The 22,036-nt window shown below is 40.6% G+C and overlaps 1 protein-coding gene across 5 annotated transcripts in view; it reads right to left on the reverse strand.

Annotated features, from left to right (window-relative positions):
• Window positions 1-22,036, reverse strand: part of PTPRG (protein tyrosine phosphatase receptor type G) — a 706,326-nt gene that overhangs the window by 172,044 nt on the left and 512,246 nt on the right. The window contains exon 1 of one of the 5 annotated variants that reach the window (XM_072785570.1): window positions 5,304-5,371. The exons of the other annotated variants lie outside the window; for them this stretch is intronic. Within the exon in view, the coding sequence (XP_072641671.1) occupies window positions 5,304-5,342 (39 nt within the window). The 5' untranslated portion in view covers window positions 5,343-5,371. Of the gene's footprint in view, window positions 1-5,303; window positions 5,372-22,036 lie in introns of those variants that run through there. 5 annotated transcript variants of the gene reach the window in all.

The raw sequence follows: 22,036 nt of genomic DNA on the forward strand, positions 1-22,036 counted from the left end.
ACTCACTGCATTTTGATTCAAGTTGCTATCAAGAACTTCCTGGCTCAAACCATTCCTAACTTGGCTACTTTCACAAACTACATTTCAGATAGGCCTGACCCAGTGACCGAACACAGACCAGATTTCTTTATAATAAATTAAACACTGGTCAATAATTTAGGAAACATGTCTATGTTCATTGAGACAAACATAGCATCAAAACACTAATCCACTGATCCATATTGAAAACACTTCTCCCGACTTTCTTTTAAATACTCACAAATACGGCTTTTCTTCATGTATAGCCTATAGCCTAAGTTTCTGATGGGAGAAATTTCTTTTTTTTTTTTCCCCTGTTGACATCCCAGCGATGTTTTCTATTCTCTCCTGTCACTGCTGCGATGGGATTACAAAAGGCAGAATCAGAGGCCTTGGTGCATTTAGCATCCCAAACTGCCATGGAATAAAGTCATCCAGAATGAGGCATGGTAAAGGGAAAAGGTGCTCTCTGAAGCTATAGGGCCTTTCATGGAAGGAAGGACTTTAGTCTCCCAGCCAGCTAAAGGCAAGTCACCAAGTGTGGACTCCTGGCCAGAAGGCTTGGTTTAACTTTGAACAACAGATTTCCAGAATTGTACTTGAAGCCTAATCTCATAGATATGCAGAACATCACAGATGCATCTCACAAGAGAGGCAGGAGCTTCTATTGGCGCAGGGGTGGGGGTATGGAGGGGATGGCCCCATATCATCATCTATTTTCCGGCACTTGACAGGACATCCTCTTGGGACTGGTTTCCATCAACAGATGAGAAAACTACTAATTCCTCAGCCAGGGGAAGGGATTAATATGAAAAGGCAACACAATTAGAAATGCTAATAGGATTCACCCTCCCCTCCTCCCTTTAAATGGAGCTGGAGCACTGTCACAGCTTACTTACTGTTAATTCATAATATTAGTGGAAACCAGTCAATTCGCAAGTTATTCATCTCCACAGAATGGAGATGTGTGGCCAGGGAAGGCCATGGAAGAAATGAATTTAATGCTCTTGGTCTACTTACATTGACCTTCTCTATCCCTCTGCTCCCACCACTCCTGCTCACCAGAGTATTTACCACTTAATTGTCAGACTTGGCTTGGAGGAGTCTATTACTGGAAAAACCAACCCAGCAGGGTGACAGCAAGGCCCAGTAGCAAATCTGCACAACTGCGGATCTTGCCAGCAGCAGACTCGCCTATTGTCAATACAGGCGATTTCTCCTTTTCACGAGGATCAAACTGTCCCGGACTGGGTATACAATGCCATTTCCTCTGGCTTTGGACTCACTCAAAAACTCAATTTCAAAGCCAAGGCAGGAGAGAGAGAGAGAGAGAAAATGGGCAGGCTGGGCACCTGACAAATGGAACTTCCACATGGTGATTTTTGTCCTTCTTTGTCTTTTTAATGTATTGTGTTTCAGAGCCAAGAAGGTAGTGGGGAAGCCTTTACAGCAGTTCCAAACAGAGACCCAGAACCTGCCTGTCCCACCCCTGCCAGACTTCTCAAAGTAAAGGTTGCTCTTGAACTGGAAAGAGGCAAAAAAGAAATTCCAACCCAGCAAAGTATGATCAAGTCTAAGGCTATCGTGCAAGCCATTTCACACAGATACTGCTATGATTTTTGAAATTAAGAAAAAAAAAAAAAAAAGGACATGCAATCTGGGGAAGCCTGGGGCAAGAGAAGCTTATTTCAGGTTCAGTGACTCGTTTGTAAGTTTCTCTCGATCCACTGTGGCAGTGCTGGACAGCTCTGCCTTTCTCTTGTTAATAATCCTGCCACGCACTGAAAAGCCCCAACAATATCAAAGTCTTGGGGGAGAAAGCAGAGCTGACTGCTTCCACAGGGAGCAAGTGGCTTCAACCAAAACACATTACACGTGAACTCTCACCCTTGCTTTCTCATTCCCCAGAAGCAAAAAGCTGCTCGGGGCACTCCATTTACAAAAGGCTTCGAATCCAGAGAGCACTGTGTGGGGACGGCTTTAAATCCCTACCATGTGTGCAGCAAGAAAAATACAAAAGATGAGGCATATCGGATCAAAGGGGTCACCAGGTTGATCCTTCTCTTGAAAACACTCCTCCTTAGAAGTAGGTAAGGTCATCACATTGGAAAAACTAGAAGCATGCAGACAGCATTATGAGGGATGGGGAAGACTCTGTAAATACCATGTAGGTATTATATATAAAATATTAAAATGACCTTGCTCATCTTATAGTTAGTTGTATAAAGAGGTGATGGGGGAAGAATGGAATGAGGCCTTTGGCCTAAATGGCAAGAACCCAGATCTTACGCTCACTCATTCAACAAATATGTCCTGTGTGCCAACTGCATGCTGTGCTAGACTGACACGGTAAGACGGCCCTCCGTCAGCCCCAACTCCAGGTTTTTAGGCTCCTGTGTAATCTCCTCCCTTTGAGGATGGGCTGGATCTAGTGGCTTCCTTTTAACAAGTAGAATGTAGCAGAGCCAGAGACATGCTTTCGATGATTAGGTTAAAAGAGATTCTAACCTCCATCTTGCTAGCACACTCTCACTATTGTTTTCTTGGCATGATGCTTTGGTGAAGTAAATGGCCATGATAAGGAAGCCCATATGGTGAGGGGCTCAGGTGGTCTCTAGTCAACAGCCACGGGGAAACTGAGGCCCTCAGTTAAACAGTCCTTGAGGAAACGAATCCTTCTCCAGTTGAACTTTCAGATAAGACCTCAACACTGATACTTTTTCAGATAAGACCTCAACGCTGATACTTTTTATTGCAGCCAGGTGAGAAACCATGAAGCCAGGGGCCCACAGAAACTGAAACAGTAAATGTCTGTGGTTTCAGCAGCTCAAAAGCCTGTGGTAACCTGTTACTCAGCAACAGATAACCACGTGCCGAGAACTGGGTCCTGCGATATGGCACTGAACAAATCACAGACCTCTTCCTCACAGATCTGCCAGTCTAGCACTTGCTCCCACGGGGAGATGAGGGTGCTGGCCTCCCTAAAGAATCCATATGACACCATTTTCCTTACACTGGTGCATCAGCTATTCAAGGCAGGTCCCATCCCTTTAAATAGGGTCTTGCCTCTCACAGATCTGAACTGCTATGTGACATCACAGCTTCTAGGGTTTGAGAGGAAGCAATATGCTTCAAATCCAAGTTCCAACCAGGAAAATTTGGTAAAAATAGTGAGCAAATCCCAAATGGAGCAAACAGACATCCACCATCAATTCTGGGATAAAGCGTTTTCAGTAGCTTTTATGTTTGAACAACCATAGGAAACTGACAAATTGTAGCACCAAACCTGAGGCTTCTCAAAGAAAGATGTCCCTGAGCAAGGTGCACAGCAAAATGCACTGGTGTGAGCAGCTGCTGCTGTTTCTGATTCACAGCAACCAGGCTAAGTGGAGACTAATTATACTCCACATCTTTTGTTTTTGGTTTTTCCTTTTGGAAGGGGTATTTCTACTCTGTGTCTCCTTTAGGGCACTGAATGATTGCTCCCCCAGGGTAGCCTCTGAAGACTGATGAAGTATCAATCCACTTTTCCTAAGCAATACCTCATGGGGCATTCCCTATTCCAAACCACACACTTACGTGAAGGCTCTGGTGCCCGATACTGTAAGGGGGACTTTATGCTGTCACTGTCCTCTGAAATCAATCTGTTAACTCATCTAAACATCTCATTGCATCCCTCAACATAGCAGTGAAAACTGCTTTCAGAGTACTGTCATTAAAGTTGGAGCATCTGATTTAAGAGCCTTCATTAAGCATTGTTTTTGGGGGATACAAAAAATTATTTAAGTGTACAAATGTCTTCAAATCTACCAATTAGCAAAACTCCTTTCAAGTACATAATAGTCTACACAAGGGCCAGCCCGACCTCAAGTAGGACACAGATTAATGCTAACTGAACACTTCAGCTTTGTATTGAAAATGCACCTGAGTTCAACAGAGGATAAAATTAAATTGCAATGAGGAAAGACAAAATCTTTCCCAGCAGGCCTTGATTGATAGAACGTGTTATTTGTAGCAGAACAAAATGGAAAGCCAGAAAGTTTGTTCCCAGCAATCATTGTCTCACTGGGCCAACTTTCTCTCCTTTGAGAAAATAATATGATTTCTTCATAGAGCATGTAGTCTACTTATTTAGGCAACAGTGCCCAGGATCTTCCAATTCCTCAGCAGCTCACTTGAAAACAATGGCCCCAGTAGGGGAGGTATAGGTAATATTTAACCAGGAAGAGGTTTATTTTGTGAAAACTGCCACTGGTAATGACCTGGGAATAAGTCGCTTCTTGGAAACCAATGAGCATGCATCTCCTGTGATGAACTCATTTGAAACTTGCGAGTATAAGACTACTGTAGGGGTTAAGCAGAGTTTTTGAAACCAGGTTGCTAGACCCAGGTTAGAAATCCTCCTCTTCCACTTGACAGTTGGTGATCATGTTAAAGTTAATTACAGGGCAGCCTGGGTGGCTCAGGGGTTTAGCACTGCCTTTGGCCCAGGGCGTGATCCTGGAAACCCAGGATCCAGTCCGGCGTCAGTCTCCCTGCATGGAGCCTATTTCTCCCTCTGCCTGTCTCTGTCTCTGTCTCTCTATCTCTATCTCTCTCTGTGTCTCATGAATAAATAAATAAAATCTTTTAAACAAGTTAATTACAATCTCACTGTACCTCAGTTTCCTCATCTGTTAAAACATGATTACTGCCCTCTAATCCCACAGCATTATTAAGAGAATTATTTTTTTTAAGATTTTATTTATTTATTCATGAGAGACACAGAGAGAGAGAGAGAGGCAGAGACACAGGTAGAGGGAGAAGCAGGCTCCAAGCAGGGAGCCCGATGCGGAACTCAATCCCAAGACTCCAGGATCACGCCGTGGGCTGAAGGCGGCGCTAAACTGCTGAGCCACCCAAGTGCCCCTATTAAGAGAATTAAATGAATGTTCAGCACAGTGCCTAACACACCCAGGATTGTTTAAAAACTAGCCATAGCTACCCTTTCCAAAAAAGGGCAGGCCTGCCTTGCTGGTACCCAGCCAGGTTTACACAAACACACATAAAGATACACATACAATTACTTCTGATTACAGATGGACCAATAGTATCAGGGTTACAAGCTAAATCCAACCAAGCATAAGCTCCCCTACCTCTATGTCAATCTTTCATTTCAGTAACGTGGTAACATCTTTCCACCCAGTAGACCAGGAATTATTTTTCACCCAACCAGGGAATTATTTTCTCTCCATACCACGTATGATGTATCAGCAAGTGCAGAAGATTCTATATCCTAACCATACCTCAAATCCGAATTCATATACCATCTCTCTCCAGCTCATCCATTCTGCTGCCTAGCCCACCATCACTCTGAACCTAAATGACCTCCAACAGCTTTATCTAACTGGCTTCCCTATGTTCTCTACTGTGCCCTCCAAGTACTGGCACCACCTTTAATCAGCTTTAAAACAAAAAGAAAAACAAACAACAATGATGAAACACTGTTCTGATTGACCTAAGATGTGATCTGGGCATCTGGATGTTTGACAGCTCCCTGGGTGATTCTGACAGTGAGAACCACTGAGTTAGAGTAGTCCTTTAAATAGTAAATCTAATCACAACACGTGCCTGCTTAGCAGCTCTCCAGGATCTGGGCCAAGGCCCTCTGCAGATTCTTATTGCCATGATTCCCATAGTTCATTCCAGTCTAGCTGAATTGGCTTCCCTCCGCCTTCCTCTTCAGATACTCCTGGGCCTTTTCACTTTGGCCCTGGCCTTGTTCCCTCTGTCTAGAATGTTCCTCAATCAGATCCTTGCAGGGAGAGATTTCACTCTTCAAACTTCAGCTACTAGAGGCTTTCCCCAACCATTCCATCCACACTGGCCCATCTCAAGTACCTGCTAACTCATCACTCTCTAGTTCCTCCCCATGGTGCTCATCTCTGCCTGTCAGTACCTAAAGCCTAGAGGGCAGCCCAGGTGGTTGGTCCATTGAGGAAATCCAGGCTGGGGAGGTTCTCAAAGTTTAAGCAAGTCGGAGGTCTTCATCCCCTCCAGCATCACCAGGAGCCACCCATAATGCATCTTCTGTCATATCATGACCTGCTTAAACACCTGCCTCCCTGACTAGGCTGACAGCTACCTGCAGGCAGGGATCATATTTCATTTAATTTGATTTTATATTCCCAGATCCACCCACCTGAGTACTGGCACAGAGCAGACACTAACTAATGTTTGCTTTCTGGAAAGAACAACAGGTAGCTATAAAAGAAGTGAAAAAGGGGGAAAGAAATAAGAGAGAAAAAAAAGATAAGAGAAAATTTTAGCATAAGAAATATGGGATTTATGTCCAAAGACTCTGATTCAAGTTCTGGATGTGTACTGGTTGTGTGACCTGAGGTCCATGACTTGATGTCTCTGGGAAAGTGGACAATGATGCATACCTCCCAGGGTGGACCTGCAGGGACAGAATGAAAGGTTGTATATGACAAGTATTACAACCCACAGAATACAGACCAGGGGACTATTATAATGAAGAGAGCTTTGGTTTTATTTTCTTCCAAATTCACAACTGAAAAGCAGTGTGATTGATAAAGAAAGACTTTGGAAGGAAAGGAAAAAGCAAAACAAACAAGTAAATAAAATAAAATCATCATTAATGAAGACTGCTAAAGCAAGTTTCCTACCCTTTTACTTTAATGGATCATAGTTTCTTCCTAATTTGTTAATTATATGGTCTTCAAAGTCATGTTGCCTTGGTTCAAGTCAAAGTTCTATCAGTGATGAGGTGTGACAGGTACCAGCAAACTATGGTCATTGAGAAAATTGTACCCACTAACTTTTTATAAATAAAATTTTATTGGAACACATCTAAGCCCATTAGTTTACATATTGTCCGTGGCTACTTTCTAGCTATGAGAGTTGAACAGCAAAGCAAAAAGTATTCACTATCTGTCTTTTCTAGAGGAAGTTTGCTAGTCCTGGCTTCAGGTAAATGTATTACCTTGCTTCCCTAAGCCTCAGTGTCCTCGATCTATGAAATGGATATACTAACCATATTTCCCTCATAGGTCTGTTGAGAAAGTTAAATGAGATAATCCACACAAAACAGCACAGTGCCAGGCACATATGTGAAGAATTTGATAAGTTTTGAATAGTAAATATTTTGTTAAATTATCAGTGCTAAACCATACAATTAACCAACCACCTGCTTATTCACTAACTGACTCACTAACTTATAAAAATCAACAAATATTGGGGCATCTGCCTGGCTCAGTCAGTAGAGTCTGGAAATGTTGATTTCAAGGTCATAAGTGCGAGCCCAGATTGGGAGTGGAGACTACTTAAGAAATATAAAATAAACAAATATTTACAAAGCACCTAATAAGTGCCAAGAATTGAAGTAGGATCTATTATGCTGCAGATATAGCTATTAGATGAACAAAAGCAAATGAAACACAAGAATATGAAATTTTTCTTTTTGTAATGTTCTCAAGGCCTATGAGCTATGCAACAGTATTAAAAGGTATAGTATTAGTACTGTGTCAACCAGACTTTGAGCTTTCCTTTGTTTGAAAAGACCTCAAAAAAGTCTTTGGGGAATGGCTGATTGATTCATGATTGTTACAAAGAGTTCAACTAAGAAGCAGGAGACTTCCAATGATGGCACAGAAATTGCCAAAGTTTTATGGCATAGGAAATAACTGTACATCTGTAAACGTCACATGAAAATCTCCTAAAATCTAGGAACACCTTTTTGCAGGTGTTGTGCTAGTCAGACCTTAATACCACTGCAAAAGTAATTCAAAGAGGCTAACAGTGCTCTGGGAAACATGAGAGTGTCTTTAGAATATTAAATCTGTGAGGTCCAACAATGCTAGATGAAGCGCAGAGCAATATTCTGTTGGTAGAAGAGTACAGAGAATGAGCCACATAAAGTGGTTTGTCAGCTAATGGGGCGCATCCCCTTTAGTTCTCAAAGTTTCTTAAACTTTCGAATAAAACCTTCATAAAATATACTGCATGCTTTGATAAGAGGTCTCATTAAGCATCAATTCTAAGATGCAGATGTCCTTAGGTTAAAATGGCCCTCGCATGGACACTGAAGCCCCAGATGAGATGTGTGCTGTGATTTACTTTTTATCTGGATTTTAAATTGAGATCTAACATAAAATAATAAAGAACACAAACCTTAGGTGTACAGCTGTAGGACTTTCTACGTATACACGTATACACAGGTGTCATCTCAGTGCAGATGAAAACAAACCTTTCCAGTATTCCAGAAAGCTCCCGTACAACTCCCCACCAGTTGATACTCCCCCCATATTCTATATGTATACAGAAGAGAATCATAGAGTCTCTTGTTTCACCTGCTTTTACTCATTGCAGTATCAAGATTCAACTACATCCCATGGAGCAATAGTTTTGCTCTTTTCTATCAATGTAGAGAATACGATCATATGGATATATCATGATTTATTTATCCAACATTTGCTATTTTAGTGGAAAACTGTCTCTTTCTGTCATATAAACCTGGACCAATTTGATGTAGTTTATGGGAAGGTTTTCAGCCAATAAACACCAAGAAAGCAGGCAGCACAGCTATGATACTGAATTTGAACTGTATTCAAATGACACCAAAAGGCATGGCTGATACAATGACAGATCCACCACCTGTCCCAGGACCATGGGAATCAGCAGAGCATCCAGGTCAAGTGCAAGGTCTCTGAGAATTGGGCAGATCCTCAGGTTTCAGTTCTGGCTATCAGGCTGACTTTGGGCAAGTCATTTAAACTCACTGCGATTCCCTTCTCTCAACCTCGTAATAAACACAGGTTCAATAACCTCAGCTGTCATGAGAGCTGATGCTATAATCCATTTATGGAATAAGCACCTTCAAATACGATTATCACTGTACCATAATAATGCAATATAAAAATATACTTGGGAAAGTTGCTTACACTATACATAAACTTTGGCTAATTAAAAATATCATAGTAAGTTTATCTTTGTAATAACCCTCCTACTTATATTCCCTCCCACTATGAGAATGTGTCTTGAATCAATCAATACCATGTTTGGTGCAGTTACACTCTATAATCTAAGTTGAAATTCTCAGATAATAAAGAGAAATTAATAATACTTCGAGCACATATATAAGTGACATATTAATTCTCTTCTTTGGGCTTAGCGGTCAGTGAAGAGCAAACAAGAGTTTCAGAGTCTTTCCTCCATGATCAATCATTTTTCACAAAGCAGTAACCCACCTGCTTCTATACCCAATCCCTTGAATATCTGTTGGTATAACTAAAAAGTTAAGAACACAATTTTAGTTGGGAGTATGTGTCAGAGATAAACATTCTTTTTAATCTCCTGAGGGGAAAGAAAAATTTTCAGTCGTGATTTTTAGTCATTTGCATGAGTTGGGAAGATAAACCTATAGGAGGTTTATCTATGAATTTGAGATCCTCTGTATACCACCTCCCATGAAACCTAAGGGAGATTAAAATTCTGGTTGGAAGTCAGGCCACTGCGGTAAAGAAGAAGCAGGAGGCAGGATGATAAGAGAAGAGACAAATGTGATCATGGCCTGGAAATCTGTATTTTCCTGATGGCTTGAAATCTATAACTTTGTGCCTCTGTACAACTAAGGCATTTAGTTGGATCCCATTTTGGCAAGGCTATTATCTAGTAATATTAGTCCAAGAGTACATAGTGCTGTATTTATTTTGGATTAAAAAATTGGTTACTGGGGATCCCTGGGTGGCTCAGCAGTTTAGCACCTGCCTTCAGCCCAGGGCATGATCCTGGAGTCCCGGGATCAGGTCCCAATCAGGCTCCCTGCATGGAGCTTGCTTCTCTCTCTCTCTTTCTCTCTTTCTCTCTCTCTCTCTCTCTCCCTCTGTCTCTGCCCCTCTCTGTGTGTGTGTCTCTCATGAATAAATAAATAAAGCCTTTTAAAAAAAAACCTGGTTACTTTTAAAATTAACTTAGTATGTTTAGAGATCAATGTTTTTGTTGTTGTTTCCTATGGACTTTCTTATATGCTTCCAACAGTTGAAATAGGTGAAGAAATTAGGCTACTAGAGATAGAAGAGAGGAGGAATGAGACTGAATAACAGCACAAGGACTTTGTATGTTAAAAATAATGACTTCCAGATCAAAAATACACTGTGTGAATGAGAAAATTTTCAAGTAGGTACTGGCATACTTGGTTTGAGTAGTATTATATGTAATAGCCTTCCAAAATTAATAGTGGGCACACTCACTGACTCAGGAAATCTACTTCCAAGAATTTATATAAAGAAAAAAACTTGGATAAGTGGGTAAGGGCACAGACATGTGACTATCACACTCTGGTGCTGCTCATTTATAGAGGGAAAATTGGAAACAACTAAAAAATATCTATTTATGGGATAATCTATTGATAACCAGTTAAATTATGGTATCACATTCAGTATAATGACAAAAAGTGGTTAAAACAGGACAAGGAAAAAATATATCTACCAATATCAAGAAATGGCTATGACACACTGTTAGGGTCAAAACCACTTTATAGCAGAGTTCCATCTTACTTAGGTGACACATTTATTTATTTATTTATTTATTTATTTATTTATTTATTTATATTTCTTTTTAAAGATTTTATTTATTTATTCATGAGAAACACACACACACACACAGAGGCAGAGACACAAGCAGAGGGAGAAGCAGGCCCCATGCAGGGAGCCCAACGTGGGACTTGATCCAGGGTCTCCAGGATCACACCTTGGGCCGAAGGCAGCACTAAACCACTAAGCCACTGGGGCTGCCCAGGTGACACATATTTATAAACACTTTTAAAACTCCTGACTACAGATAGAACATACAGCAGGATTCTCTTAACACACAAGGGGCCAAGGCATCCCAGTTTTCCTCTCTCCGTAATGGGCCCTGCCCTCATGCTGTTTGATTTTTTTTTTAATATTTTATTTATTCATTCATGAAAGACACAGAAAGAGAGGCCGAGACACAGGCAGAGAGAGAAGCAGGCTCCATCAAGGGAGCCCGATGTGGGACTTGATCCCAGGACTCCAGTATCACGCCCTGGGCTGAAGGCAGGCACTAAACTGCTGAGCCACCCAGGGATCCACATGCTGTTTGAAATTTGTACAACATTTTTATTTTTGGAACCAGAAAAAAAAAATCATTTGCCTTTAGAGAAAACACTGCATTCAGATGTTGACCTATCTCTCTATATCAGTTTTGATAAATTTGTATGTATAGCAAATACTCACATAATAAATGAATTAATTCATATACGCCTATCTTAAAGCAAGTGTTTTGGCAAAGACAATCCAACCCAGGCCGAGTGATGCCAACATGTTGCCTTGGCTTGCAATGGGTTGCTTTCTTCCTAAAACACTGTCAAGAGATTGTAAAACCAGAGCATGATGTCTAGGTGGCCAGCAAAAGGCCACATTCCCATACTCGTTCCTATACTTGAATCCCCTTCTCTTCCCACGGGGACCTGGATGGGGACAGAAAGTGCCACTAATGAACATCTCCAGGGACCTTAACAAGCCCTGCCTCACCTTGACCTGGGCTCAGAAAACAAGGGCCTGTTTTGCTAAGCTAAGCGCAAACAGCTGTTTGCCCAAACAAGTGCAGATTGAAATCCACTCTCAGACAGGAGCCACCAAAAAAAGTTTTTTTAAGAGCCCTAAAGGTTCACACACACACACACACACACACACACAAACGTGGGTGAAGGCTCTGAAGATGGATATTCAAAAACAACAGCTAGATTCCCTAACTGGTGTAGAGAAAACAATATTTTGGTGGGACAGTAAATATTTAAAGGAAGAAAGGATCCAGCGTAGATAAAATTTCAGGAATACCTTGTTATAAAATGACAGGTTCCTTTTATTTTAGGACTTATCAGGGAGCCTTTGTTATGCACTGGCAGTGTCTAAGAGAAGGAGGATATTCTAGACTAGAGAGCATTTCCCAGGACTTGACCAAGGTCGAGCATCTTTCAGTATGCGAAAGGATCCTCAAAATATGTGCTGGGAAAGGCTGGGCTATAGCAGACTCCAGAGTCTTTCCTTCACCAATACTTCAGAGTTCCAGACACCAATTTGCTTGTCAATATGATCCAACGCCTCTACAAGAACTACACAGAGAGGGGCACATAGCTTCACTCAAGGGACTTTCTAGAATAATTTTGAGAAGAGAACATCTTCAGTATTATCCCATACAGTGCACATGCAGGAAGGGACACCAGACCCTCATTCTGGCTCCATGAATCTTGCCTGCGTAAAGGTTCTAAAACTTGAATCACTTCCCATAGAGCCCTACAATCTCCAAACCATTGACATTCCACAAAGCACTCCTGCTTCATCCTGCACAGCTGGCTTCCAGTAATTTATACAGTAAAAGAGATAACTCCTAAAGTCCCAAAGTGTGCATATTCAGACACCATTTCAAAGATCTGGTGTCATAAACTATTTTCATTGATTACAGAGGACCTACCAATTTGCAACCCTTGAAATTCCTACCAGCAAGTATCGGGTATGTAGGGAAAATGGAAAACAACTGAAAAGACAAATGAACGCCCATGTGCTTAGAAATGTGAGCGGGTTGTGCAGAACAAAATACTGGTGTTCTGCAACATTACTTAGTCTGGAAATATGAAGCAATACAAATGCTAATGGGACGGTATGCTGCCTTGAAAACTCTTATTGCATTGTTGGTTAACTTTTCACATACCCAGGGCCCGTCTCCAAGACAAGCTAGCAAGGCAAGGCCAGAGTACCATTCCTTTTTTTAGCACCTCTTCTAGTGCCAAGCATGCCTACACTGCTGGATGAATCTCTGCTGAGTGGATAAATGCCTTCATATTATGGAGGCATAAAGGGTATTTACTTATTTTGTACTCAATGCAGTAATGCTGATGGGCATATTTAGCACCTGATTATGGGATGTCTGATGTAATCCATACTAAAATAAAATCAGTTATTAAGCATGTTGAAGAATATAGAGTGTTGGTCATGAGTTGGCAGTTCAGTAGCAATTAATTCGTTTCGCAGGTGGCTTTTCTCTTGTCCCCTCTCTTCCGGTCAGGGTCCAGTTAGGAGATAGAAGTCTCATCAGTAATTTGAACAGGGATAATTTAATATAAAGAATAATATAAAGAGGGGTACCTCATGGCTCAGTTAGTCAAGTGTCTGCCTTCGGCTCAGGTCATGATTCCAGGACCCTGGGATTGCGCCACAGGTCATCTGGCTCCCTGCTCAGCGGGGAGTCTGCTTCTTCCTCTCTCTCTGCTCCTCCCCACCTGCTCATGCTTTCTTTCTCTCAAATAAGTAAATTTTTAAAAAATCTTAAAAAAAAAAGAATGGCTGACAAGTAAGAGGTGGTTAACTTTACAAAAAACTTTAGAAAAAAAAGAGGGTTCTAACAGTAACAAGAGAAAAATGCAACCAGTCTCTTCTCCAGAAAGTCTTCCCAGAACCTTCTGGTCTTAAACAGGCTTCTCTAGACAGGTAAACTAGCACATGTCCAAAGGTAAGTAAAATCAAAGGAGGCTTTCTGGGTGCACCTGAGGGGCTCAGTCAGTTGCGTGTCTGACTCCTGGTTTTGGCTTGGGTTGTGGGAGCCCCGCAACAGACTCTATAGCCAGCATGGAGTCTGCATGGGATTCTCGCTCTCCTTCTGCCCCTAACCCTCCTCCTTCTTTAATATAAATCAATCAATCAATCAATATCTTTAAAAAAACAACAAAGGAGGCTTTCTATGGAAAGTCAATATTATGAAATCTTCACTCTCCTACAGACACTGTGGTTTTATAGTTGTTGATTTTAGTTGTCCTTTATTAGAAATGAATATATCCTTAAGTTTTACTTCCTGGGGAAAAAAAAAGTCATGTCAAAGCCTAATAAAACTATGACAGTAATTAACCCAAATCACACACCAGAACATTAATACAGCTATTTGGCCACCACTGCTAATACAGACGCCCTAGAAATACAATGAATTTTCCCAATGACAATCACTACGGCATAATATTTGTCTTGGTGAAATCTTAGCCATAAATATCTGCAAGCAATTGTTTCATTTCCCCCCAATTCCACTGTTAACAAAGAAGATCCTACATCTATTAAAAAACATTGGTGCTCATAATGCCAATGTGACCACAACTCTTTCACTGAGGTGTCTTCCACTGTTAATTGCAGAAATTCAAAAAATACTCAGGCAAACTGAAAAAACAACACAAAACAAAATCAAAGTTTATTCTATCATGCAGATGTACATAAACAATGTTAATGTTTTGATGTGTAGATTTTTAGTTTTTATTCGACGCAATCTCCAATCATTGTTATTACCGACGTTATTATGGGTCACATTTACTATGTGCCAAATACCCGGCTAAGCCCTTTATGTGAATTAGCCCACTAATTTTCACAATGACCCTCTGTGATTGATAAACTGAAGTCAGATTCCCAGGTGACCCCAACATTTTCCTGTTTCTCGAATGTGTGAAAAGTACATGTACAAAAATAGCTTCAATTTTTCAGGTAATATTCTTCAACATCATTTTTTTTTTTTAAATTTGAGAGAGAGAGACAGAGAGTGTGTATGAGAGCGGGTGGAGGAGCAGAGGGGGAGAAAGAGGGAGGGGGAAAGAATCTCAAGCTGACTACGCTGAGCAAGGAACCCAACAGGAGGCTCAATCTCACTACTCCAAGATCAAAGTGAGTCGGATGCTCAACTAACTGAGCCACCCAGGTGCTTGCCCTCATCACTTTTAGTGTCTGTTTATGATTCCATTGCATAGATAGACCACAATGTATGTAACTTATCCCACCATCAGACCAATAGATTTTTAAAAATAGTGAAAAATTGAATATACAGTTCAAATGAACATCTTTACAGCTCCTTAGGATGAACTTCTAGAAGTAGAACCACAGGTTATGAAAACCCTGTTAAGCTACAATTTTGAACTCATTGTCACACATGGCATTGCAGACAGTTCCACATTTCACTCCCATAGAGCATTGGGAGGGCCTTTTCCCAATGATGAGTTTAAATAAATTCTGTTTCTCATCAAAAGCAACCTAATGAGGAAAGAGAATTATGCTCAAGTCCACTATTCTATATGGTCCTTAATACCATAAACACAAACACCAGTGTGTATTTCTCCACCGGACACTAAAATTGCTATGAGATGGTCTAATAGTGTCTGTGGCATACCAGGTATTTCATTCTAATTTATTAAGTGAATGACTGACTGTACAAGTGAATGAAGCCAAAATCATTACCAAGAGAATGACAATTTCTGGATAACAAGGACAAGGAATTGGAGGCTCTTTAGCTTGGACTTCTCCATATCATTTAGAGCTGCTACTTAATTTTGGCTATCAGAGAGGGATTCCCAAATACCCAAAGCTGTAGAATTTCATGGCCAAATCTCATTTTTGGCTCACAAAACAAAACAAGGCAGTAAGTGCATTATCATGGAAGCAGTATAGGATAAACGTAAAACAATGCCCAGAGACCTTTGTTTGCACCACGACATTGTTTCTGAGTCAATGAATTGGGTGAAACAGCCCCAGAACAATGTCCTATGTCCTTCTGTCTGCCATTTGTTAAAAAAAATAAATAAATAAAAAAATAAATAAAATAAAATAAAATAAAATAAAATAAAATAAAATAAAATAAAATAAAAATAAACGTCCATGGAGGGTTCCAAACTAGTGTTGCCAGAAAGTCCATTTTGTGTTTGGACAGAAAGTAAAGCACGTGGGTTTCCCTCCCACATGGTAGAAAGTATAGGCTGTAGCAGGGTGTGTGACCTGAAGTGGAGGATATCATGCAAATGATAACTTGAGGAAGACACATAAGCCACAAAACTTCATATTCAAAACCAGGCAAGGCTCATTCTCTGCTGAAATGGCCAAAGGATAGCAACCTTGATGGATCAGTGTTGCCAGTCAGAGGTGGAAAGCTTTGCTACGTCCAAGAATCTCAGAATGGATTGATGATGATATTCAAGAGACAGTAAGTAGCTAAACTTATGCTGATACAGACACATACATACATGCATTTTCTCTCTCTTTCCTCTGTTTATATGTCAGAACAGCAAGTATTAGAAGGCCAATAGAAAGATAGCTGATTACACAGAAAATTGAAGTAGATTTCTCCTCTTTCTGCCTATGTCAAAAATGCTATAATGTCAAGAGTTCAAAATGATCAGTTCTTGTGTTTCTGTGAACCCCATCAGAACGTTAGCTCGGCAAGAAGTCAGGGCCAGATCTCTGCTGGCAGATTACTTTAGGTTGGATAGGCCAACCGACTTGACAATGACCTACATATTGGATCACAGATCACCTAATGAAACCATTTGAGCTTGCTTTCTTTACCAAAGCACAGTTTGAAGCCGTTGGAGAATAAGAAATATACCTAATATTCTAGAACCTGAGCTAAACACCTTGGTTAATCACAAGGGTGGCAAAATGTCGACGGCCCTTTTATTTCATTGATGATTTCTTGCAGAGAATCCTGCACCTCATGGTGGGAAAGTCAAGCAAGAGAAAACATGAAACAAATTATGAGCAACTCCTGTGCAACACAAGTTGCTTAAAAATTTGCGGCTAACTACAAAATTACACCAAAACCGCATTAGCTGGCGAGAGCCCGGTACCCTTGTCAGCTGGTAGGGCTTCCAGGCTGCCCATTTCCTCTGCTTGGTCCCTGGACATTCTCTCAGTCTGTGTGCCTGGATTCTCCAGTGACAGGTGTCGTCAAAATGCAGACACAGATACTCTGCCACCTGGCCTGGGATCGCTGCTTTTATTCACCATCTGTCACGAAATGACACCAGAATGAAAAGAAGGAGAAAGCATCATAGGCTTGACTTTCTTCATACGAAACCAGGAGATGGAATAAACTGAGGGGGTAATCAAATATTCCTTTCTAGGGCTGGCCTTTCTAGGTGCATCTCAGACAACGGGGACAGGGAAGATGCTTTTTAAAAAATAGGACTGGAACCTGAGGTTGTTTGAAAGGGATGACTGTTACTTTATTCTTTAGAAGAATCACATGCAGACATGTGGGAAGAGAAGGCCAAACTCTGCTTGGCTCTGTAAGTGGTGGTGACCTGATGAGAGCGGAGTGACACAAAATTTCACTAAGACTGTGATGGATTTAGAGCTTTCCCCAAAATAAAATCCTAAAAAAAAAAAAAAAAAAAAAAAGAAAGAAAGAAATAATAAAAAGCTTCTAATTTATCTCTTAATTTTTAATACCAAGACTGAGAAAGGGGGAAAAATGCTACTAAAATAATCTAGAGCAACAAGCTAAAAAAAAGTCTTCCCTAGGGCAGCCCAGGTGGCTCAGTGGTTTAGCCCCACCTTCAGCCCAGGGTGTGATCCTGGAGACCCAGGATCGAGTCCCATGTCAGGCTTCCTGTGTGGAGCCTGCTTCTCCCTCTGCCTGTGTCTCTGCCTCTCTCTCTTTCTCTCTCTCTCTCTGTGTGTCTCTATGAATAAATAAATAAAATCTTTTAAAAAAAAGTCTTCCCTTGGGGATCCCTGGGTGGTGCAGCGGTTTGGCACCTGCCTTTGACCAAGGGCGCGATCCTGGAGACCCGGGATCGAATCCCACGTCGGGCTCCCTGCATGGAGCCTGCTTCTCCCTCTGCCTATGTCTCTGCCTCTCTCTCTCTCTCTCTCTCTGTGTGACTATCATAAATAAAAAAAAATTAAAAAAAAAAAGTCTTCCCTAAATTTGTCAATCATACTAAGTCTGTAATTTAGATAATGGTATGAATGCAAGAGAAATTACTGGTAACTGTGACATCATACAATCAATTTGCACATTTCAGCACAACACTGTTCGTTTTCCTACATGATGCTACTGATATGGAGAGCACATTTCACAAATCAGAAGGGCAATTATTCCCACATTACAGCCACTGGCTTCCCAGAACCTTCCAGGGGTTTCCTCTTGAAAGCACTGATAAAAAAAATAGATTTCTTAATAATGAACATTATAGAAATTCCAACTCAAAATGGACACTATCGGGGGATCCCTGAGTGGCTCAGCAGTTTGGCGCCTGCCTTTGGTCCAGGGTGCGATCCTGGAGTCCCGGGATCGAGTCTCGCGTCGGGCTCCCGGCATGGAGCCTGCTTCGCCCTCTGCCTGTGTCTCTGCCTCTCTCTCTTTCTCTATGTCTATCATGGATGAATAAATAAAATATTTTTTAAAAATGGACACTATCCTCTTCTATGCACATTTGAGTATCCTGCACCAGACACCAGGCCAGGTGCTACAAATGCAGAAATGGGTCAGATGACCGGACCCTCTCATCTGGGACCCTTCCCAGGAAGTTTATGTTTGAGAACAGAGGTATCCTGTATCCTGCTGTAAAATAGTACTATGAATATGATCACAATACAATTTGGGCATCTATGAATAAATGCATTTTAAATGGAAAAAGTGAACAATAATGAAAACTTGGAAAATATCCATCCTCCGTGATAACTTTTTTAAAGATTTTATTTGTTTATTTGACAGAGAGAGAGAGAGAGAGAATATAAGCAGGGGGAGCAGCAGGCAGAGGGAGAAGCAGGCACCCCGCTGGGAGCAAGGGGCCCATGTGGGGTTAGATCCTAGGGTCCTGGGATCATGACCTGAGCTGAAGGCAGATGCTCAAATGACTGAACCATCCAGGCACTGTGATAATTTTTTTAAAAAGGAGATTTTTAAAGGTTAAGCCTCCAACTCTTGGTTTCAGCTCAGGTCTTGATCTTGGGATCCTGGGATTAAGCCCTGTACCTGGCTCTGCACTCAGCGGTGAGACTGCTTCTCTGCCTCTCTCTCCCTCTCTCTCTGACCCTCCCCTCCATTTACGTGCTTTCTCTCTAAAATCAAAAAATAAATCTTAAAAAAATAAATAAATAAATAAAAAGGAGAACTTCCTCCCTATCTCATATCAAGAGAGATTCTGAAAAATAGTGTTTATTTGTGTATGGTGAAATGGGCACTGTTACATACTTGGTAGGAACACACATTGCCACAACTAGTTCAGAAAAGTATTTGAAAATGAGTATCAAGAGCTTTCAAAAAGCTCATTCTTTTTTCGACTGTATAGTTCCATTTCTAGGAAATGGTCTGTAGATGAAGAAATCAACCTGCAGGGTAGGTTTGGGCCAAACTAAAATGCTGATTTTGTTCACAGGTAACCAGAGATCCACTGTTAAATTCCAGGCAAGTATAATGAAGAAGGAAAAGTACTACCAGTCTCGAGAGCACAGGTCGGATGGCTCAGAAGGCTGAAGGTCTAAAATCAAAGTGAACTTTTCAGATACTTGCACAAAAGTTCATAGGCAAGAGACTAAGGGCTTATAGAAGGCTTACAGCTCAAAAGCCATACTTACACCTATCAAAACCCATTAATATTATTACTATAAGATTAGCTGAGATGAAAAAAATCAGTCAAATTATTCTTTGGCATGGTTAAGCCTTGTATGCAAACAATGTGATAGACTGTCAGAATTTTTCACATTTCAACTGCTTGTTTTGGCATTTTATAGACTAAAGTTCTATGGAACTTAACTGAAAATTTCCCTTCCAAACTGTATTTGTTGCGTCTCATGATGCAATAGAATCACCGGGAGAGCAGTTAGGTGTTGGATTCATTTTTTTGATGATGACAACTTTTCGACATAAACAGAAGTGGGAAGAATAATGAGCTCCTATGTGCCCATCACTCTGTTTCATGACCAATCTTCTTTCATCTGTATCATCACAGTCCTCCAATTATGTTGAAGTAAAATCTTCAATCATGTTTTACTGGTAAGTATCCTTCATATGTATTTTTAAAAGAAAGAGACTCTTTCAAATGTCTTTCAACAGATTCCTTTAGCATTCGGGGTATGACTTGATCATTGCAAATTATAGTTTATAAAGGCAAGCATTGAAATATGGTTTAGTAGAGGGGTGCTTGGGTGGCTCAGTCTGTTAAGTATCTGACTCTTGATTTCGGTTCAGGTCATGATCTCAGTGTTCTAGGACTGAGCCCACATGGGGCTCTGCACTGAGCGCAGAATCCTCTTAGGATTCTCTCCCTCTCCCTTTCCCCACTGACTCATGCACATGTGTGCTTGCTCTCATAAATAAATAAATAAATAAATAAGTAAGTTTAGTGGAAAGTCAAGGAGAAAAACAAAAGAACCCTAATTCTACTTTTTACCAGCAAAAAACAAAAAAATCCTCACACACAAAACTACCTCAAAAAACCGGCTGCATTTGAAACAGCATAAACAACCCATCTGTTCATAGTTCAGTGAAAACAGCGCGCCATTTGAAAATGCTTCCCAGTATTTATTCCATAAAGTCTTTAGTAGTATTTGTTCCATGGCTAATCTACCCATGCATTTAGCCAAATCAACTAAAAATTATGAGACGGGATCTGAGGGATCCAGAACTCAGATCATATATTCCCATGAGCCTCCTGGATTTTTGCATATGATTGGAAAGTAGAAAACTGTCCAGGCAAATTTGGAATGTGTCCAAACCCATTCAAGTGATGCCAAATCATGGCAGAGGAAGCTGGCCACTTTGGTCTTACTGGACAGATACTGAAAGACTCGGAAATGACAGTATAAGGGTGGGTTTTCACTGAGTGACAGGAAATTCTGGAAAGTATAAAAGAGGCTCCCCTTTATTCATTTATTTAAAATTGCATTATGTCCTAATAACAAGAACAGCACATGCTCTTTAGAAGATATAGAAAACCTAGAGCAAGGTGAAGCCATCCATGTTCCCACCACGCAGGTCACCAGTGCTGGAAACTGAGTCACCTGCTTTTCTAACTTTTCCATACACACATGCACACATGCCGCAATATGGACAAGAGCATTTGTTATAAACATTACATTGAGAAGAACAGCCGTAGTGGCTGAGTTCAGGGGTTCAAAACCCCACTCCTCCACTAATTGAGTGTGTGACCTTACAACTAGAATCCAGTTTCCTCATCCAAAAACTGAACTTATCGAAAGTACTTCTCTTCTAAGTACCAGGAATACTTACCTCCAAGTGACATGATATATGTAAGTACTTTGATGAGTAACTCATAACAGGTACCATACGTATGCTTGCTCTTCTTCTTAATTGCTTTGTTTACTTATGGTAATAATATTTTTATCAATAATGGTGTTATTTAATAATGTAATTTTTGTCACTTATGTCATTTAAAATCTCCATAAGGCATAACTTTTAATGGCTACATAATATTCCAACTTCAGGACGGGCCAAATTTACATCATCATTTCTGAAATACTGGGTGTATAGACTTGTTCACTATCATAAATAATTTTACCTATCATAAATAATAGTGTAATGAAAACGTTTGTGCCCAAACCTTTTCCAAAGTTTGGAATGCCTTTCTTAGGATTAAATTTCAGGCCTAAAATACCATTTTGAAAATTAATGTAAGTAGTGATGGGTAGTAAAGAATCAAAAAAGCAAAACAAAACAAAAAACCCAGATTCCGAACTGAGGGTTTGTTTAAACCAAAAGCCGTGGTGAAAGCAGGAATGGTTATTAAAACCCTAAATGAATCCAATTGTGGATTCTAGCACTTTACTCGGAGTCACAGGTACAAGCAAATCCTCTTAAGACAGTCAAATCCCAGACAAGGATCCGAACTCTACTACCAATGGTGAGAATTTTTAAATGCGGGAATTTCAGGAGAGTCAATCAGAAATGCACCTATGTGCATAGGCTGAGAGCTGTCAGAGGCATCTCTGTCTCAAACAACACTAAATTCTACATTTGAATAAAAATTCATCATCTCAGCATTTGTCCAGTGACGAGATATGTGCTTTTGTTTCTAAGACATACTAAATTTTAAGTCTCTCCTCCCTACAGTCAAAATACACTCGGCGGCTATATCCTTTCAGTGCATGGATTCGATTGAGTTCTACCATCTGTTAATGGTGAGACAGAGGCATGGAAGGGTAGGAACCACTAGACCTTGTTCTCCTCCTAA

The sequence above is a fragment of the Canis lupus genome, chromosome 19 (assembly GCF_048164855.1).
Source record: "Canis lupus baileyi chromosome 19, mCanLup2.hap1, whole genome shotgun sequence".
In the NCBI taxonomy this organism is placed as follows: Eukaryota; Metazoa; Chordata; class Mammalia; order Carnivora; family Canidae; genus Canis; species Canis lupus.